Source organism: Scomber scombrus, chromosome 7, assembly GCF_963691925.1.
Source record: "Scomber scombrus chromosome 7, fScoSco1.1, whole genome shotgun sequence".
Taxonomy (NCBI): Eukaryota; Metazoa; Chordata; class Actinopteri; order Scombriformes; family Scombridae; genus Scomber; species Scomber scombrus.
In genome coordinates, this window is record NC_084976.1 from 13,316,157 (window position 1) to 13,337,565 (window position 21,409).

Sequence of the window (21,409 nt, forward strand, 5' to 3'; positions counted from 1 at the left end):
ACACACACACACACACACACACACACACACACACACACACACACACACACACACTCACTCTCTCTCTCTCTCTCTCTTTCTCTCTCTCTCTCTCTCTCTCTCTCTCTCTCTCTCTCTCTCTCTCTCTCTCTCTCTCTCTCTCTCTGGCGCACTCATTTCGACTTCTCAAGGACTGCGCTGGATATACAGTGTGTGTGTGTTTGGCTGCGGCAGTGTGTGTGCGTGTGTGATTGTGAAAGACGTGATCCAGTTGCTCTTACGCTGCTACAGAAGAAAGCGCTCAGAAGCGAGACTGAACGACACACAGCTGACTGACTCCGAAACAGATTTACTGCATCTTTTTTTTTTCTTCTTTTCTTCAGCCCACTCAGTCCCATCCTGCCTGGCTTCTCATCACAGCTTTATTTTTCCCCTTCGTTTCTGCCTTTGTTTTTGCTCCACCTTTTTCTTTAGGTCTCTGTCACTTTATGTCTCTCTCTGACATCAGACACCTGCTTTGACCTGGTTAACTCCTGCAGGCTCAGAACATTGTAGGAAAGCTTATAGGAGGATATGAGGCTTAGCTTCTCCCTAGGATCTCTCCACTTTATTGTGTCATTATTCCTCTATCTTTCTCTTTCTAATTCATATTTTCATTTTATTTCATCCTTCCTTTCTTTGATCATCCCATTCTTATTAAACCCTCCTGTACCCCTCTTTTTTCCTCTTTCCTCTCTGCTCGCCCTTTTCCCTCCTCCTTCAGTTACCCTCATCTACCTCTCCCTCACTTTGTTCCATTTCTCTACGCCCCTTTGTGCCCTACATTCGCATCCCTTTCTTCACTGAATCCAGTTTCTCTTTTCTTCGTTCTCTCATCCATCCTGCTGTCTTTCTTTCTTTGGACAACACTGTGGAATTACAGAACAAAACTACAACCGTCTGTGGAAAATGGTGCTTTGATGTGAATATATGGAGCCCTACTTTGCCAGAGAGGGCTGTCAGTGTTGTTTTGTAACCTGGATGTTAGATACAAAACGCTACACCCTGCAACTTGAGAATTTATGGCTGCAGGGAAGCCGCCTTCTTTGAATTACACATCAAGGATGGATTAATTGGATCAGCAGCTCCTCGCTGACGACCTGAATCTGATATTTTGTGAGGATTTATTGGACCGCAGGATGGCTTAATGTGTAGAGGAATCATCCTTCAACCGCAGGAGTCGAGCTTGAGTGTCGGTTTGCGGAGGTTTCCACCCTCCTGAAGTGTCCTTGAGCAAATTACTGAATTACTTTCACAATCAAGAGCTCTGTCTCCTGGAGGTGGGGGGGCAAAAGAACACATCCTTAAAAGGATCATCCCGTATCAGCTTTCACAGTGGTGAAGGTATTTCACAGGGTTAAAGGTCAAGACATACATTGGACAGGTTGATTACTAAGACTTGGGCCATGAGCTACTTCCTCAAATCATCATGTAATATTATGTATCAGTAAACTGTTGGAGCGTGAGTCTTGGACTCGTGATTTGTACAGTATTCCAGTGCTGAAATGTGTCTTTCAATGGTTTTAGTAATGGATTTATTTTTTCTTGCAGAAGGAGGTTTGACTTTCAAATCAGGTCTTGGCTACTGTGGCTATAACACGCTGAGTCAGTTTTATCTCAGTGTTATTTAAAGGAGAAACATTTGGAGGATATCTATCAGCTGGACTTGGACCCTGATGTTGAGTGGCTGCTAAAGAGTAGGCAGCATTGGACTGGTGTATTCTCTGCCTCCTGCGGGGGTTCTTGCTGTGTCACCAGATTTTACAGTACAAAGAATATTTGACATCCTCTGTTTCCTCTTACCTTGCTTCACCCGAGTCACTTTTACAACCCTAGGACACTGGCTTGATTGATTTTTTTCTTCTTTCTATTGCATTTCCTCTGGCTGTCTGGTGAGCTGTTTGAAAGTTGCACAATGGATATTATAACCACTGTAACAAATGACAGTCTTTTAATTAGCATAACAGGTCTCGATTTTTTTTCCACACGATTTTTGGATATCTCTAGCTGCTTTTCCTTGGTGTTTTCAAATCTAGCTGCCAGTATTTTTCTATAGTCGAAGCCAAGTTAAGAGTCAGTCTCTTATGCTGTTTTCGGGGCCCAGCAATTTTGTCTGGGCCCTGTGGCAAGACCTGAAGCGGCTCCTTCTGCAGAACAAATGGAAAACAGCGGCTGCATCCCTCTTTGCTGGAGCAAAGGGGCCTGCATCTATGCACAGCACCCCTTACCAAGTACGTACTAAAAAGTGTATCCATAAAAACATGCCTCATAGAAACTGAAAGCAAAACTTACTTCACAAAATCCATTCACAACTATATTAGATTCAAATGATTGATTATCAAATAATCCTTTAATTTCTTGCACTTTTCTTGTTTTTAATATAATTATTTGCTATGAAAAATATGCTTCTGCAAAAAACCATGACTTCTCATTCTTGTTTATCATCTCCTCTTCTGCTTTGCTACATTTTTCTTTAGTGTTGAATGGTTATATTTTGTTTATACTAGGGATGCACCGAAAATTCGGCCACAGAAAATCTTCGGCCGAAAATGGCCCAAAAGCGCATTTTCGGTTTTCGGCCGAAATACTTTTATCACCGAAACAACACGGCCGAAACAGCTAACTAAAAAGATCAGCTCCTCTGATGCATCTGTAGCAGACGTTATTCCTTTAATTGCAGCACTAAAGTGTAGTTCACTCTTAGAGTCTGTGAGCACACTGTGAGTTTCACTGAGATCTATTTGGATCCTATGCACTTCATCGCGACTGTACTTGATCCGCGTTATAAAGATCATTACCTGGATGTGGGATTAAAGCAGCGCGCACGAGAAATGATCTGGGCCGCGATGGATGCGGAGAACCCACTTAGAGACGGAGAAGCGCACAGCACAGTAGAAGGTGTGAGTGTATGTGTGACTATAAATGCAGTGCGTGTAGACCTACACCGATCGCAACCCTCCACCAAGTGTAACACTAAGTGTTATTTTTAACCTAAATTAATTTTATTTTGTGCATTGTTGTAATGTCATTGCTAAATAAATATTGTCATACTTTTGTAATTGATTTATTCGTTGAGTTGCAATGCCTTGATTTTAGTGAGGTTAGTACACAGTCATAGCCATAAATGCAATGGTACTAATAATTGGCATAATAATTTCTTTCGGTGTTTCGGTTTTCGGTTTTCGGTTTTCGGCCTTGGTTTCCTCATTTTCAGTTTTCGGTTTCGGCCAAGAATTTTAATTTCGGTGCATCCCTAGTTTATACATATGTATATAGATAAGTCGGACTGGTCATCCTGCTTGATGACGTCTAAATTGGATAGTGGCAAAACTGATTTATACATTTCCAGGGCTACAACTAACAATCATTTTCTATACTTTTCTGATCTGTTTTCTGTATTTTCTGATCTGTACACCACAAAAGTGGTTAAAAACCAACAATTCACAACACAAAGACAGTCAGTTTACTACCATAGAGGTAGAAATAGAGAGAAAATGAATTATAAAAAAGAAAATGAAATATATTACATTTAAGAGGCTTGAACATTTTTTTGGGTTTCTTTCTTTAAAAAAAATGCCTCCAAAAGGATTAATCAGTTATCAAAATAGTTGGCAATTACTTTTCTATCTAATCAATGAATCCACTAACTGTTGCAGCTCTCTATATAAATATCATTACTCTGGGGTTTAGGAGAGATTTTGATCATTATTTTGACAGATGAGGTCTAGTTGCACTTGCAACTAATAATGCTCATAACCAGCCAATATTACACGAACACGCAATGTCTGACCATCAAAGAATAAGATAATCAGCTAAGCATGGTGATGTGTAGTCCAGCTAGATTAAGATTTATTCCACCAGAATAAATTGATTTTCTGAGCAAATCTTTGTAGTGCTGTCAATTGACTGATTGGTTAATCGAGTCATCATTCCAGCTCTATTTTTGATAAAGCTTTTGTCTGAAGGATTGACTGAACTACATTTCTTATCAGTTAATTTTCTAGTGTTGTAGTTGTACTCAGCTTTAATTTGGTTGGTATGTGGGGAGATGATGGTTATAAGTTACACTGTAGAAAAACATTGTATTCAGCCAAATATGTAAATTACAGTTGTGTAGGCCAGAATTTATCACTCGCCCGTTTATATTTATACATACTGTGTACAAGCAGTATTTAGACTGGAAGTTTTTGTCTCTCTCCCCTGGTATAGATAATGCGCATCCTTGGCAGAAGAGAAAGAAGAGTAGCTTGGGGAAGGGGGAAGGGTGGAGGAGGGTGAGCGAAAGATGAGAAGGAGGAAGTAAGAGAGGTGGTTCAATAGGACAGGAGGATCAAATGATGTGAAGGAAGGAAGGAGCGACGGGAGGATTAAGAGGTTTGGGGAAGAAAAGAGCCACAGATGAAGGAGGAAAGGATGAAGAAAAAAGGATAGAGGAGTTTAGACATATAAGGAGTAAAAGAGAGGAAAAGATTCAGGTTTTGGAAATGAAGAGAGAGATAAATATGAGGAGTGAGTCACAGAGGAGATGAGAAAAGGATGGTAAAAGATGGAGAGGCCCGAGCTCCCTCAGGATTGTGCCAACCCCAGTAACCCAGATACCAGTTAGACGAGGACATAAACCGTCCTGCTGCTGCTGCTATGGGACAGAGCTCAACTCCAGCCCTCTTTGGTTTAACAGGCTAACTGTCAGTCAGTGCAGCCTCACAGAGAGAGCGAGGGGTCGGTGGGACTGCCAGCCGCCTGCTTCCCTCCTGGCCGCCTGCATGGCCTAGTTGATTTGATTCCACAGATCTGTGGGACTGTGTGAGGTCAGGCATGTGGAGATTTGGTGCAGTTGAGTTTAGTTTAAATTGGAGCATTAAGTAATGATTTATTCTGTCCGGTGCTATTTAGTGCTCGTATTTTAAAACAGTAATGAATTGCTTTGAGATGCACACGTTATAGCGCCATGAATCTGAATTTGCAAGCTATGCAATTGCTTACTAAAAGAAAAAGTTTGTAAAGAAAAGAGTGTGTTCATTGCCTGTTTTTAATGTCATAATGCTCAAGAATGCAGTGACGTTTAGCACTGTAACATCTCAGGTGTCAGACCTGAAAACTGATGACAAAAGTCCTCAAGCTGCAAATAATTGATTCTTCAGCAAAGGGCTTCAAGTAAATTGAGTCAATCAAATCCATTCATAAATATTTCAGATCTTGCTGGCAAACACGACCTCCTTCCATTCAATGTCAGAGACGATTAAGCAAAACAACATACTCATAAATCTGTTATAACAAGTACTTTCTTCAACCTACTGTACAGCGTGGAGTAAAGCATGGATTTAGCCACCAGTCGGGAGCCTTAGAGATTTGGGGGCCATATTAAAACTGAACACAACGTCTTTTGATAACCACTCCAGAGAGAGAGAATGGGTAAACATACTTAAGCTCCATTTTCTAGTAATGTATGATGTAACAGTATTTACAGCATATAGTAGCTGAGTACATGCACCAAAGAACATGTAGGTGAGTATGCCTCCCAATAGGATTTTATTAAGCTGTATGTAGTATTTAGGTTAGGGTTATGTGTGTGTGGTTTTGTGTCAATGTATACTATAGTATGTTTGAGTGCTTAATATGTAATTTATTTTGATGTGTGAGTGAGCAGCAGATGGCTGGTTTGGGACTCCATAGCTCCTCTGGTGCAATGGCTTCTATTTAAAACTAGTTGCAGTCAAAATTATGTCCTCGATACATTTTTTAACTTGGCCCTCTGAGAGAAGGCATGAAAGCTGTATGCAAACTAAGAGAGTTGCTGTTATAACAACTGAAAGTATGTCGTACAACTGTATCACCGCTTACGGACAAACAAAGAATGTTTTGATTATAAATTTATTGGTGTAACCCACCAAAAATGCATAAAAGTCTGCTGTGGGCTGCATCTCCAAAAGTTATGTTGTGATTTTGATCTTAATTGAGGCAACACAATCTCACCACATCTATAATATTAATAATTGATTTATAAAAAATATTTTTTCCCAATAGGTAACAATAACAATAACAACAACAAAAACTTGTTCTATTACTCTAATACCCATGTAACATAAAAGCATCTCATGTTACACATTAATCGGACATGAAATGATGCAAGGTTAGTAGTTGAACATGGTCAGGGAGTGGGTTTTTTTAATGGTTAGTTAATAAATGTTGAATATGCATCATATTATTTAAGGGTGGTATATTTAAAAACAATCCCTGTGTATTATTTAGGAATCTGACAGCAGTACTGAAGTGGTTCAGAGCCCATAACTCCATCCACCTTTCAAATGCAGCACTGATATTCAAAGATTAGTTACTTTGGAGGTTGGACAATTTCAAGCAAATACACAGTACCAAGCTGGCTCATGGTTCATTTTTAACAAGCTTGAGTTAGGTAACATAACTCCCAGCTAACATGTTGTGGTTATTTTTTGTTATTTTGTGCAAAGTTCCCATTAAAACAACACTGATTATGCTTATTTGATTCACATTGATAGTTTTCATCTGATAGACAGAAGAGCAGCAGTTATTCAAAAGGCAGCTGGTTTTGTTATAATGAGGCGATGTAGTGGTATTTTTAATGGACACTCTGCTACTTTAGGGATTGTAACAAGCCTCTTTATAATCCAGCGGTGTCATAGCAGTAGTGGTGTCTTTTTAATTGGATGATGATACTGACTATGACTAATACTGTAAGAGATAATATGTAATCTGATCTACACTAATCTGTTGTATTAAAGCCTTGCAGGCCTGTTATACACTGTCTTTTCTGTATAACATCTACAGTGTGAGCCTGCTCCAATAACCGCTGCATGAACTTATATACTACGTTCACCTGCTATACTAAAGAATCTCTTTTCATTCTGTATATCATTATTTTAGCTCATCTCATGAAACAGCAGAGACTCAGAAAGAAATTGCGTAACCTGATAAAATAACATACACACCTTTTCATTTCTTGTATGTTTCAAGGACTTCTTGCCTTCAGTCGTTTGAACTTTAATCCATTACCTGTTTCTGTACATGAAACATTGAAATTCACATCTGTCAAAAATATAAATTAAACATTTGGACCAGGAAATATTCTTCTTGGCAGGATTATTTGCTGTTTACTACTGTAGCTCTTGACATGTTAGCAATAAGATGATTTCATTCATTCATACACCAAACAAACTATGATCTGGAACATGTAAATACAAACAGATACAAGGATAAACTCTTCATTTTAAGAAAATACTAAAACATTTGAGTAAGGGACTTCGAAGAGACACTTTGACCTGTCTCATTAGAAAAGTTTACACAGGTGTAAATAATAAGCTTAATGATGGCTGAATTGCATTTAGATACTTCAGATTTGTTCATGCTGGATCACTGTAATACATGGGCTTTTCCTGCTATGACAAGTTAAAATGTCTGCAGTGATAAAAGCCTATGCCTCTCCATAGACAGGGGATGTAAGTGTGAGTGTATAGGACTTTCACAGACACACACTATTGATAGAGAAGTTCTTGCAAGAATGCTGAGTCGGGTTATCAGATACATAATGTCCTCCTTTACACTTCTGGTGCAGTCTGTAGACACACACACACACACACACACACACACACACACACACACACACACACACACACATACACACTACTCGCTTTCTTCAAAGAGGTAACTGTAGGTCAGGCTGTTAAAAGTGCTGAAGCAACTCTCCCTGAATCAGTCTCTATATTTCTTTCTGTTTCTTTCTCCTTCTTTTCTCTGTATGAATTGCTGATGTTGCGATGTTAACAGCAGTGATTTTGCTGTGAACTTACTAAAGGCTGTTTAGAAGCTTGACTACTGAAGCAACCATTACAGGCACTGACTTTGAACTGAAAACACAGTTTGTCAGTTGGATTTATTGTTAGTGGATTAACACAAAGTCATCCAGTGAAAAGAAACAGACCTTCAGGCATTAAATAAACTGGTACATGATGATGTGGATCAGTTTTAGACAGGTATTGTGGAGAAAGTCATTTGTGGTGGATTATGTTCCCAGTACTGGAAATGATGGTTGGGTTTACTTGTGTCTCTTTTGTCACCACATGATGACCAGAAGTCCCAGTCAGCTGAAACTCACTGTGGTCATGATGATTCAACAAAGCCTGCTGGGTTATCCAGGAAGTCACAAAACAGTATGACAAAGGAAATGGCAGAGTGCATGTCTCAACACAAGGATAGGATGTGTGAAGTTGAACTTACTGTAGAAAAGTGGGGGCAGATAAAACAACCTAGAGTTGTTCTTGTTTTCCCTCAGTTCTGGTAGATTTTACGTCCAAAATGTTTAGGGCACTGTCAGCAGTGAATATCTTTCCTATTGTCTCCTTATACATACGGGCAACACTAGGAGTTAAGATTGAGCTTTTTTTTCACAAGGAAGGCTCCTTTAATGAGACTTCTTGTGTTTCTCTGGGTTTGTTGTTGAGAATTTGTCTGAAAAGAATTCATCCTGTGTTTAGGCTGTTACCCAACTACAGTAGACTGAGATTACAGTTTAAGAGGTTTCGAAAGGTCATTCACACAGCAACATGCCAACAAAAAATTAGTAATCCTCCCACAGCAGATTTCAAGGTGTCAAGCCAGATTTTAAGAACCATCTTGCAGTCATGCATGCAGGTGAAAGTGGTAGAAATGTGCTTCAGAAAGACTTGACTTGGGCTTGAATCAGTTGGACACATCCACTCTGCAGTGCATGTATGACTGAATGAACTGTTCACTTAAAAACTGGTTGCTTTTAGCGGCTTGTTCTTTGACCAAATACTTGACAAGATTAACTACCTGGTTGATAAAGCAGTTGACTGTCCAGTTTGACTGCTGTGTTTCCTGCTGGTTGAGAATTTATTATTTAAACTCACCTGATTTATGTTGAACTGTAAGTCCATTAGGCCCCTCTAAAAAGACCTTGTGTCAGTATTTTGCTGGTTGACACTGACTCATTTACTGACCGACTGTAACACACTCATGTAGTTGTGCGCATGTGTGCACACATGTAAACATGTACATGTCTATTTCTCTGCTGTCTGACTACTGTTATTTGTTGTCTCTGTTTTGTCAGGTTTATTATCTGTACTCCACCTGGATTTACTCTGTTTGTATTCTCTTTTGTGGCTGTAATTATTATTAATGTAAACTGTTCTGTGTCATGACAGATGTATAAAGTGCGGTATTTATATCAGAGAGAGGCTGGTAGAGTGTTGAGTGTATTACTGTCTCAGCTATTCCCTCTGCAGTTTATTTAAAAAGGGTTGATGAAGTAGTTTTCTTTACAGACCTTATTATGATCTTTTTTTAGCCTGATCCCGCTCTCCACCCTGATTGCTCTCCACGCAGACTGTTTAACTGTATGAAACCAAAGCCCACTCAAATGTGATTGGTCAATACTACTCGGACTGCAAATGGCCTATAAATAGAAATCAGAACACTTCTGATACCAAAATCTTGTCTCATTTCTGCATCTCTGTTGACAGAGATTGTATGTGGGTAATCTCTTTTAACAAAATCAAATCAGTTAATGAATTTCCAGTGAGGAGATAAGTAGATGGTACCAATCAACTATTCAGTCGCATTTTAATTTTTGTCTTCTCTGTTTGTCCCTCTGTTTTCAGAATATGACAACCAGTTAGCCCCAGCAGGAACATCTGAGTCAGGCATGGCGTCGTCTTCCTACTTGGAACCCAACCTCAATCACACCGCAGCGGGTGGTTGTGGGGTTAAATCCCGGTCTGGAATGCCAGGTGGTACTGGTGTTGGTACCAGCGGCTCTGCAGGAGGTCTTGAGCGGCCTCCAGCCTCCATGGACCGGGTTCTGAAGATTTTTCATTACTTTGAGACAAACAGCGAACCATGCACCTGGGCCAGTAATATTAGACACGGCGACGCTACAGATGTTAGGGTGAGACAGAAGCTAAATATAAAATATCAACACATTGACATTTGTTCTTTTACTAGCTGTCATCATCATCATTTCTCTGCTGCTAACTTCGTCCTTTATTCATCTTTGTTTAACAGGGTGTTATCCAGAAGATAGCAGAGATCCACAAATTACGCTGTGTGTCCTCTCTTGGCCTCCGTTTGACCCATCTGCACTCTGAAGGACTCCATTGGTTACATCCTGACTTGGGTGTGTCTCATGTCAGGGAGAAGTATGAGAAACAGCACCCACAGGAGGAGTGGAGGTACAATCACTAACTTTCTTCTCCCACTCCCCAATAATTTCTCCATGTCCTTATTTTTCCATATATACACTGCCTGGCCAAAAAAAAAGTCGCCACCAAAAAAAGGTCACACACTCTAATATTTCGTTGGACCACCTTTAGCTTTGATTACGGCACGCATTTGCTGTGGCATTGTTTCGATAAGCTTCTGCAATGTCACAAGATTTATTTCCGTCCAGTATTGCATTCATTTTTCACTAAGATCGATTGATGATGGGAGAGTCGGACCACTGCGCAAAGCCTTCTCCAGCACATCTCAAAGATTCTCAATGGGGTTAAGGTCTGGACTCTGGTGGCCAATCCATGTGTGAAAATGATGTCTCATGCTCCCTGAACCACTGATCCTGGCGGTCCAACAAAATATTAGAGTGTGTGACCTTTTTTTGATTGCAAAGGAAGCTGATCAGCAAAGGAGTCATAGAGCTGAGAACACAGTATAAACATGTCATCAAGCCATTGGACCATACAGAAACTGCACTTATTAAAGCTACAATCCTGCCAACCAACAGTACTTTATTAAGCCAAACATAAAAGTTGGACTCAAGCTATATAACAAATGGTCCCAATGAAACCAGTTTATTCTTTCCAGGAACCATTGGCCAACACTGTGACATGCACTAATGGGGATTACTGAGTACACATAGTAAACATGTATGTTCTCCATTATGTCTCTCCATTTTGGATGCAGAGGAGTTAATAGCTGAAATGAGTAAGGGGTTTATGGTGTTAACTTAAATTCAACTGGCCAAGGTGACCTAATTTCACAAGTGCGTGACCTGCACTCTTCATTTCCCTTTATTGAGTTGTTATATACAGTGTAAAGCTGTAATGCAGCTGCCTAATGTTGCTCCGTAGGAAAGATGTGCTCTGCCTGATGAGGGGGAACATTTATTTCCCTAGTTATTTGAAAGCAGCTCTGTCCATTTTCAACTTATACACAACCTATAATTATTCTGTGCCATCCTCAGCTGATATTGTTAATAACCCTATCAACAATTCAGTCTGTTGTTCTGAAGTTCATTCGTTGCACCCATAGTCATTAAAATTGAAATGGATTCAAGATGAACGAGTTGCTCACACCGCTAACACACAGAGGAGGGGCACTGCCAGTTGTTGCAGCGCTGCCTCGGAGGGTGGCAGAGCTGCAAGCCCACAGGAGCTTCTGCTGCTGCCAAGCTATTGTTAGAATGGCAGCAGTAGCCCAGGGGATGGACTGACTCTGTCTCACTCCTCTCTCGCTCCCTTGCGTGCTTTCTCTCATTCTCTTGTGCGCTCACAGTTTCTCTTTTTCACTTTGATCTTTCTCTGCATCCTTCTTTCTCTCATCTCTCACATCTGTGTTTGCTTTCTTACTCCATCCTCTCTTTTCTTTCCAACGTCATTCATTATAGAACAAGGATGTTTTATTCATTTTGTCTTCAGCCTTGATTTCCTTTATCTAACTATAGGTCTGTAGCATCAAAGCAGCTTGGAGCTCACTACTCTCCTGACCCATTTCTCTCAACTGTAGTCACTGCAATATGCCAATCATAAAATAAAATGTCACTATAAACAATCATGGCCCATCTGGGTACCTCTGTAGCACAGCTAACTGGCAAACATAACAGCAGGAATTTCATTATGCTCTATGGTATTGCAAGGTTGACACTTTCAGTTAGTTCAGTGTCAGCAAAAATATGAGCGCACATCTCACTGTGCCACCACACAGTGAGGTAACATGGTGAGTAGAAAAGCCATCTTTTAACTTCAAGACTTGGTCTTACGCTGGTTTGTAGACAATCAGCCTTCCTGCAGAAGTGATTTTGAGTAAGACATATAGTCTACTCTGCTGTTATTCTGTAGTCAACATGCACTCTCACCTCCCAGGTCATACATAACCACGGCTAATTCCACCATAATACAGCAAAACATATGTTGTAGAGCTGGGTGATCAGAAAGATATAATTGATATTTTAAGCCTTTTGATTTCATGCAATATATCATAAAATATTTAAAACATTTTCCTGAAATGGATTTAGAGATTTTATAAAAGAAAACAATTACTAAAAATGTCATTAGATTTTCACAACACACCACTGACCACTACACAGCAACCATTTTAACATATTTTAGATTTTAAAAAATTGAATACAGAGAAGTAAAACAAATGTTTATGCTGATTTTACATGCTAAAAGGAAGTGGTGGATTTTCTTTCATATTGTAATATTTGCCACTGAAAAATGGTATATCCAACCGGTTTTCAGTGTTTAAAAATCTATGTCTTATTGTGGGTCAACACTTTTTCCATTAATCTTATGTTACTGTTATAGATAAATGCCTAGTTTTTCAGACCAAAACATCAACATTTTTAAAATTGTTGTGCCTCTCATCCCTGTTACATCTTTATCACTGCCAGAGTAGGGGCTTCAAAATGTACTGATGTCTGAGTGTGCGTCAGCCGTATGTATGAGTAAGCATCCTCCGTCTGTCTCTGTCTCACACAGGCATTGCATTAGGCTGTTACTGGTTTATTCATTCTGTGTGTGGGTGTATGTGAGCACTGCATGATTATTTACCAAACTGTCTCTGTCTGTGATTGTCAGGTATGAGTTGCGGATGCGGTACCTTCCAAAAGGTTACCTCAGTCATTTCTCTGAAGACAAACCCTCTCTCAACTACCTCTATCACCAGGTGAGACGACACAGCAGGAACACAGAGTAAGAGGAGACAGAAATGTGTCTTCCTTGAGAACCAAACACTTGATGAACAAGATATATTTGTTTAAATGATTCATACAGTGAGAGCACTCTATGACTGCATCTTTTAACTTAATCTAGAGCTATTGAATATTTACAGAATAATTGTTATAAAAGCTGTGCTGTACGGCTGAGCAATTAATTGCAATATTGACTACTTTTCAAATGGCAGGAGGGGCAATATTTCCTGAAGGTGAAACGTGTGTCAAAGTACCATTTTAAATGAAATATTGTCGTGCTGCAGAGATGTCCTGGTCTACAGATCAAAACATCATCTACAGACTTAAGAAAACATCCTTTTTGGTACAGAGCCCCACAAGTCACACCATAATCATTTTAGTGCTTTTCAATTAAAATAAGAATAATGATGTAAACATTTGCATTCCCTCTTTTATCGCAAATCATATCGCAATTGCATCAGTCAAAATATTGGCAATTGGATATTTGTTCAAAATCATTCAGCCCTCCTGTGCTGCTACACTTTGTTTCACCAGGTGAAGAGTGACTACATGCAACATGCAGCTGATCTGGTGGATCAAGATGTTGCTTTGAAACTGGGATGTTTGGAAATAAGGTGAGAAAATACAGTTTGTGTATTTGTTTGTTTGTTGTTTAAATACACCACAATCAGAACAATAAACATATAACAAAGCAACAATAATCTGTTTGCTAACTTCTGAGAGGTTTTTCAAAATATTTAAAAAATGTATAAATGAATCCTGTATCTAAACCATCATTTTCCCTATGTTATCTATGTTAATTATACAGGAGGTTCTTCAGAGAGATGCCAGGCAACGCCCTGGATAAGAAATCTAATTACGAACTACTAGAGTAAGCACTTAATTTGGTTGAAATGTCTTTGTTTTCATTTGGTCCACACTAAAAAACACATTACATCTGATTTTAATTCATTTTAATAAATTGTGTTGAGGTAAATTACAACTATCCAAAGGATAAATGTGACTCTTTAATTCTTTTTTTTTAGGAAAGATGTTGGTCTGAGAAGGTTTTTCCCCAAAAGCCTGCTGGACTCTCTCAAGGTGAGATAAAAACGCTGATGATGCAGTAAACCGGCAGTGATTTCCATCTTCTTGAATAACTTAAGTTCTTTTACCGTATAACAGAAATGACAGTGGTGGAAGATTCTTTGGCAATCCCAGTTTGGCCTCGCCTGCTGGCTGAGCTGATTACTGTTTGACAGGCAAACTGGCAGGGATGCCATCTTGACACAATGAATGTTTGGCTCAATATCTGATCATCTGATTGTCTGGAAGCTGAACCTGCTGTTGTCACTCTGTGCCTTGTCAGTTGTCTGTTGTGTCTCTCCCAAAATGACAACTCCTTACCCCCGGGTAATGCCTTTTTTTCTCCCTCACCTCCCTCTCTCTCTCAGGCAAAGACTCTCCGTAAGCAGATCCAGCAGACCTTTAAGCAGTTTGCTAACCTCAATGATGAGCAGAGCATCCACAAGTTCTTTGAGATACTCTCTCCTATCTACCGCTTCGACAAGGAGTGCTTCAAATGTGCATTAGGGGTATGACATCACTCACTTCAACAAATGTTGTATTTTGGGATGAGCAGTGTAATCTGTTCACACATTCTCCCTACCTGAAGCTTATTACTAAGTAATGGTGGTGGATGGTAGTTAACATGCACAGAGTAGAAGGCTTGCAGAGAGGAGTTTCATCTTTAATTTAAAAGGCTTGTCAGAACCATGCAAGATGAGGTTAGCCATTGAAGTTTTTTGTGTTTGTTTCACAGTACTGCTGTGTGTCTGTGCCAGCAGAACTTTACTGTGATGAACATGAACATGTCGTAATGGTGATGCTACTGTACATTGAGCATATTGGATACTTTTAATACTGTCCTCTGCAGTGACATGCTATTAATGTCATCTACAGAAACCCTTTTTTAGTCTGATTTAATGTTAAAAGTAGTAAGGACATATATTTATTATATACATGTTATATTATTACAATTTTAAAATTCCTGCCATTTTAGTTTTTGTACGGCAAAATTTGTGATTTATAATGAAAAATGCCCCGTGTTTTAATCTCGTCTTTCCCCCACTGTTCTTCCCCCCCTCTCGCTCTCTCTCCAGTCTAGTTGGGTAATATCAGTAGAGTTAGCTATCGGACCAGAGGAAGGAATCAGCTACCTCACAGATAAGGGCTCAACAGTGAGTACGCAAAATCACAACTCACCTCACAAAATCTACCATGGCACTCTGAATCTTCAGTTAGTGTGTAGCCATTTCACAATTTACATTTTCATTCTTTGATCATCTAGTCATCTATGTGCTTATATTTCTGAACTGAAGAGGGCTTTCAACTGTATACTCTCATTGAAGATAATTGGAAGGCCATAGTTGAAATCCACCATACTACTGCCCTCTACTGGTTTGATTTGTCTCTCCAGTAGACAGATTCTCTCATATGTCCTTAGGAGCCCATGTCAATATAAAGTATCTTGAAAGGGCAGTTAGATAGCTTTTGTTACAAAACAGAAAATATGCGTGATGTGAATGTATTCAAGTGATTTAGAAAAATGCATGAATGAAGTATTTGCTGCTGATGACTTAAAATACAGTCAACAGCTGCTCACTTATAAATCCACCTCTTTAATAGTATTGTCCACCCAGTGCTCAGTGTTTATTGTTGTCATTGTTGTATTTCAATAGCAATCATTTTCATCCATGTGCGTTCTTACATGACTGGTACTGTTTATAGTGAGTGATTTTTGATTTGTTTGTATTTGTCTTTGTCTTTGTCTCTGCAGCCTACACATTTAGCTAACTTTAACCAGGTTCAGTCCATCCAGTATTCTGCTTTAGAAGAGAAGGACAGGAAAGGCATGCTGCAACTCAACGTGGCAGGAGCTCCAGAGGTACTTTTTTTTTTTTTTACATGCAACATGGTTCTTTGTGAAACACGAATGGGCCCATCAAATGTTTGGCTCCATCGGCTTTTATCAGACTGTGAAAAAGGAAAGTAAATGCTGCTTTGGATTGGTAAACATTGTAGTTTAAGTCGTAGTTCCACATGATAGGGTGGACAAATGCGATGTCACCGTCTGTACTTGAGTGTCAGTGTGGGTGCGTCTGTTGAGAGTGGGTGTATGTGTTTGCAGCAAGGCGTACTAGCGAAAAAGCATGTGGGCATATGAATATCTGTGTAGGGGTGTGTGTGTGTGAAGCATTGAATGTGTGTAGATGCACGCTGGTAGAAGACGTTATCTTTAATAAAGCTCTCATTGTATCCAAGTCCACTGTGAAGCAACTCTCTGTCCCACTCTCACACTAATCCTTCTGTGTGTGTGTGTGTGCGTGTGCGTGTGCGTGTGCGTGTGCGTGTGTGTGTGTGCAGCCTCTCACAGTCACCACGGCATCGCTGACTACAGCAGAAAACATGGCTGACTTGATTGACGGCTACTGTCGACTTGTCTCCTCAGCTACTCACTCCTTCATTGTCAGAGTCCACAAAGGTAGGACAGACATCTGCTCGTGTGCATTTTACACTCGCTGCACACTGAATTGATTCATACATCATTGTGGTTCTTGCTGCATTCGAGTGGTACAGTTATGTGGAGCTAAATAATAGTGGTAATTTATGTGTTATTTAGATGATAACAAAATTCCTAACGTGTTATCTTACAGCATAAATAGTACTCGGGGCTGAGATTTCTGTCAGCCATCTTTCATACAGTAGTCTAGTCTGATTGTGGCTGGTGAGGCTTAATGCTTGTCACTTTGAATAACCAGCCCGTGTTTGGCTAGTCTTTTCTAAAAATAACTATGGCTGCGAAGAAATTGTTGTGGCTCTTACATGAGGCCATGTGTTCATTTTGTCTTAAAGAGGGAGACAGAGCTCTGCCTTCCATCCCAAAGTAAGTCAGCTCTTTTTTTTTTTTTAAATCTCTCTCTCTTTCTCTCTCTCTCTCTCTCTCTCTCTCTCTCTCTCTCTCTCTCTCTCTCTCTCTCTCTCTCTCTCTCTCTCTCTCTCTCTCTCTCTCTCTCTCTCTCTCTCTCTCTCTCTCATTAGATGATAAGATGAAGTAAAATGTGTCATTTTTTTGTGGGTATAGCTTAATTTCTTGTGATGAATAAGAGATGTATAAGAGCTTCAAATGTTTTATGGTTGATGTGTAGCTCTTGATTTTTCACACACTTTGTTCTGCACTTCAGTAAATGGTTAAAAGAACTTTAATATGGCTTCAAACCCAAAACATGAAGGATTAAAAGACTAAAACAGCATTTTAATCTTTCTGAAAGAATTTAAAGAAAGAAAGGAAGAAAGAATTTAAACTCCTTATATTGTCCATATCTATAAAATATGTTTCATATGTTTGATTTTGTTCACAACACACGTGACTGGATGCAGGAGGAGCTTTCATTCTTCTTCTGTGACTAAAAGTTCATCATGAATAATAATTAGTCTAGGGTAATGTGAGCCAAATGCCCAAAATAACTTTCTCCTCACTGGTGCAGAGTTTCAAATCATGAGAGGCGGATGGAAAAACGGATGGAAGGAGTACGGACCAGAGCTGTTTGTGTCTCAGGTATAAAACCCACTCTCTCTTTTTTCCGTTCTGTTGGTCCCTTCACTCTCTGTCCACTGCTCTAAATGTCATGACTGACAGTGATGGCTAAGAGTTAAATAAAGCGATCATAGATATGAGTGTGTGCTCCCTGTCCCCCCTATAAAGCCTCATCTGTGTTTGCAGTGAGGAGTCCTTGTCTGTCCAGATGTCCGCATGGAGAGCTTTAGTCACTGTCACTCTGTTTCTGCTCTGACTGTCTATTGACCTCTGACTAACTCACAGTGACACATAATAACATTAAAAATACCTTGGGTGTAGCATCAATGCATTAGTTTATAGGTTACAAGTTTAAATTAGTATAAGCAGCAAAACTAATCCCTCGTTCCCTCTCTTTCCTTCTCTGTTTGTGTCTCATGGTGCATGCGGCCCCTGCAGGTCACACTAGTGGCGATGGTAAACAAATTCTTTCTATTAACCATCTTAAATTAGTAGGATTCCTGCTGTGTGTCTACATTTATCGTACCATATGTGTATGTACTGTATCTGTCTCTGTATCTGCCTGTGACTGTTGCAGCCTTATCCATGACTCACCCTGTTTTTCTTCAACTTGTTTCTCTGGAAAGAACAGACCTTTCCAACCCTCCCCTTTCCTCTCTCTGTCCATGTCTCTCACCCTCTACTGTACCTCACTCCTCTGTCTCCCATTCCTTGTGTACAGCTGTTGTGTAGCACATGAGCTTTTTACTGTAATTGTCATGTATGTTGTTTGGATTCGGGTATGGTGACAGTAATTTGGAAAGGTACTTCTGTCTGATGGTGGTGTGTTTCTGTTACTATCTGTTATTTTCACTTCTTTTTTCTGTCTCTGGCAGGGTGTGTTCACTCAGCTTCTTGTGTTGTGTGTAGTAATTTGATGTGTTTATATGTTATTGCTGTTCAGTAGTGACAAGAAATACAATGGCAGTGTTTCTTTAAAAATGTGGGTGATAGAAAACATTTTGTATTGGTATCAGGACGTTTGTCGTGTGTTGTGTAAAAGACCTCCAAGGTGTTACTTTAATGCTGTCAGTGGGACTCTTCTTTTTACATTATAGAGGAGTTTAAGATTTGAGCTTGTCTCTTTTCTGTATTACCAACTGAGACTTAATGATTCTTGGCTATTTTTTCCCCTTAGAAACAGATGACTATGCTGAGATCATAGATGAGGAGGACACCTATACCATGCCTTCAAGTGAGTAGACACACAGAACACCGATACTCACACATGCACACATATGTTGCAGGAAGCTTGTGTGACAGGTGGAGAGACAAAGTGACTGATTAATGGATCAGACTTGCCTGTTTGTGATCATGTAGCATACTCTATGTGCATACGAGGGTTGGTTCATGTGTGTGCAGGTGGGAAAGTTGCTAGGGTGATTGAGAGGGTTAAATGCCTGCTAGGAGCCTTGAATGTATGGTGGGAGAGGATTTCGGGGTGTCTCTTTGTCTGCAGTCGCAGGCAAAACCTCTTGATCATTTGATCTTGAAAAAGATTTTATAACTATTGTCCTTCTGACATCAGTTTAAAACTGAAAATCATAATGTTTCACACATTCAGATTTAGTGTTGCCTTTGAAAATGTTTGACCAAATAATTGTTGATATCATCCACTAAAAAGGTACCATAATCACAATATATATTAATGAAAGACGCACATTGTCAACCTGGAAAACACATTTAACAGGAACAGAACAGTATGTTGACATGCTGTAAATGAGCTGTTTTATGTTTTTTCACCACACTTCTCTATTCCAGGTGGATTAATGATTTATCAGGTCTGATTGAATGTGTTTGAACTGGATTGGTTGATAAAAGAATGGCTGGTAAAACACTGACTGAAGTTTGAATGAAACTACATTTTCCATAGACACATGTAGTAATCTGTTATGAAAGCGGAAACCTGTAAAACCACACAGGGTTGTTTTATATCAATAGGCCTGCAATCTATATTTGTTTTAGTGAGTTGTCACAAGATTCAGAGAGATTCCCAGCTTCCTCAGACTCATTTCACATGTCACATAACCAAAGTGTAATTTTTTCAATATCTTGCTACTATACTACACTACTATATGAGTGTTCAGTATGACAATGTATTACTATTTCTGTATTAGACATCAGTGTAGAAGTTTTTTCTGGTCTGAAAATGCCTGATGATTAGTAGTGAACAGCTATTAATCATCCCTCTGAATGAGAAGGGTCAATATTAAACAGGCTTTGTGTGCTGCTGTTGCTGCTGAGTAGTGCCTGCTCATCAGGTTTAAGACTGTTTGTATTTAGCTCACTACAATACTAAGTAATGGCAATGTTGAGAGGCAGGTGAGATGGGCGATATTACCTTCAGCTAGGGTGGGAAATGCAGCTGGGACCAAGTAAATGTGAATAATAAAGTGGGCAGTGAAAAAATTGCCATTTAAACTGCCTCAAAATGTTGCCTGGGCATCATAAGCACACCAAAGTCCAACATGGCTCTTGCTTTTTGACCATTCATAGTTTATCTTTCAGCTAAGTCCTGGTGACTGACTACAGTACGTTAACACACAAACAGATTCTGAGAGAGCAAGTTAGTCAAACAACAGTACTTGTATGTAACTACAGATACATCTAAAACCCCAAAAAGAAAAAAAAACATGATTGTATCCATGCTCTTTACCGCTGTTAAACATGATGTGACATCACTGTGTCAGAGAGGTAAATGACTTCAGAATTCAGTTAGAAGATCAATACACTTGTATACATAAGCCAGCCAAGGTCATGTCCAGCTGTTCATGTCCGCACTGAGCAGTTTCAGTATCTGTTCTGGTTTTGTTAAACAGCAGGTTGCCAAGCAATAAGAGTCTATTTGGTGTTTAGGTTGTGTTTGTGTTTTATAACACACCTTTTACGAATTGTTTATGTAAGCTATGGGAGGCTAGTGGTGTGTTGTGTTGCGTTGTTTTGCTCTTTGTGTGCACACCAAAAATTAACACACCAAAAGGCTTTTTAATATTTAATATTTAATCTCCCAGAGCAAGTTATATTACATAACAACAGATACTCTAGTGATACCTGCAGTAAATAATAACTGAACTACAATACCTCAAACTTACGTTAAGCTGCGTCACTGTCACAACCATAATCACAGCAGTAGTTAAACTAACATTGACATGAGAAATAAAGACTCCAGTAACAATGAATGGATCTCTGTACTCACAGCTAGTTATTTCTGTCTCCTATCACTAACCCATTTTCCCAGAATACTATGGACTAGATCAAGGTAATGATTGGAACGTACTATAAGTCTGGTTGTATTGTTATGGCACTTTGATTTGGCGGTTGTTGTGATCCTTATTTTACGTTTGCTTGCAACTGTAAAATCAAATTCTGAATTTATTTCTGTATCTGTACCCTGTTGATTTGACCTTGTACCTCTGTTGATGTTTGATGTGCTGTCAGTTTGGTAGTAGCTTCAGAACTGAGTCCCAGTTATTGGACATTGGTTATTTTTGTGTATTTTTGAATGTTTAAGAAAAACGGGTGGAACAAACCGCATTTTTAGTTCGATGTAGAAGTTAAATCAATACAACTTGACTTGCAGAGTAATGCAAGAACAGCTCTTAAATACCCCTTTATTGCTCAGGGTAACAACAACATGGCAACAGTTAAATACAATGTTTTATGTTGTTAAACCATTGAAGTTGACTCAGTGCATGTTCCTATTTATAACACTGGCCTAGAGGAGGAAGTATAGCAAGGGTTTAAATAGATATGTACTATAACATTATAAACCCAAACCACTAACAAATAGGTTAGTCCCACTCCATTGTAACTATATT

General features: G+C 39.4%; 1 protein-coding gene across 3 annotated transcripts in view; it reads left to right on the forward strand.

The window, feature by feature from the left end:
• Positions 1-21,409, forward strand: part of LOC133983700 (focal adhesion kinase 1-like) — a 63,707-nt gene that overhangs the window by 12,405 nt on the left and 29,893 nt on the right. For 2 of the 3 annotated variants that reach the window (XM_062422868.1, XM_062422869.1), the window contains exons 3-15: positions 9,672-9,958; positions 10,075-10,241; positions 12,864-12,951; positions 13,511-13,590; positions 13,785-13,847; positions 14,002-14,056; positions 14,410-14,550; positions 15,118-15,195; positions 15,795-15,902; positions 16,382-16,499; positions 16,871-16,901; positions 17,503-17,573; positions 18,730-18,786. In XM_062422868.1, coding sequence (XP_062278852.1) covers positions 9,716-9,958; positions 10,075-10,241; positions 12,864-12,951; positions 13,511-13,590; positions 13,785-13,847; positions 14,002-14,056; positions 14,410-14,550; positions 15,118-15,195; positions 15,795-15,902; positions 16,382-16,499; positions 16,871-16,901; positions 17,503-17,573; positions 18,730-18,786 — 1,300 coding nt within the window. In that variant the 5' untranslated portion in view covers positions 9,672-9,715. Of the gene's footprint in view, positions 1-9,671; positions 9,959-10,074; positions 10,242-12,863; positions 12,952-13,260; positions 13,320-13,510; positions 13,591-13,784; positions 13,848-14,001; positions 14,057-14,409; positions 14,551-15,117; positions 15,196-15,794; positions 15,903-16,381; positions 16,500-16,870; positions 16,902-17,502; positions 17,574-18,729; positions 18,787-21,409 lie in introns of those variants that run through there. The other variant, XM_062422870.1, reaches the window with a different exon arrangement.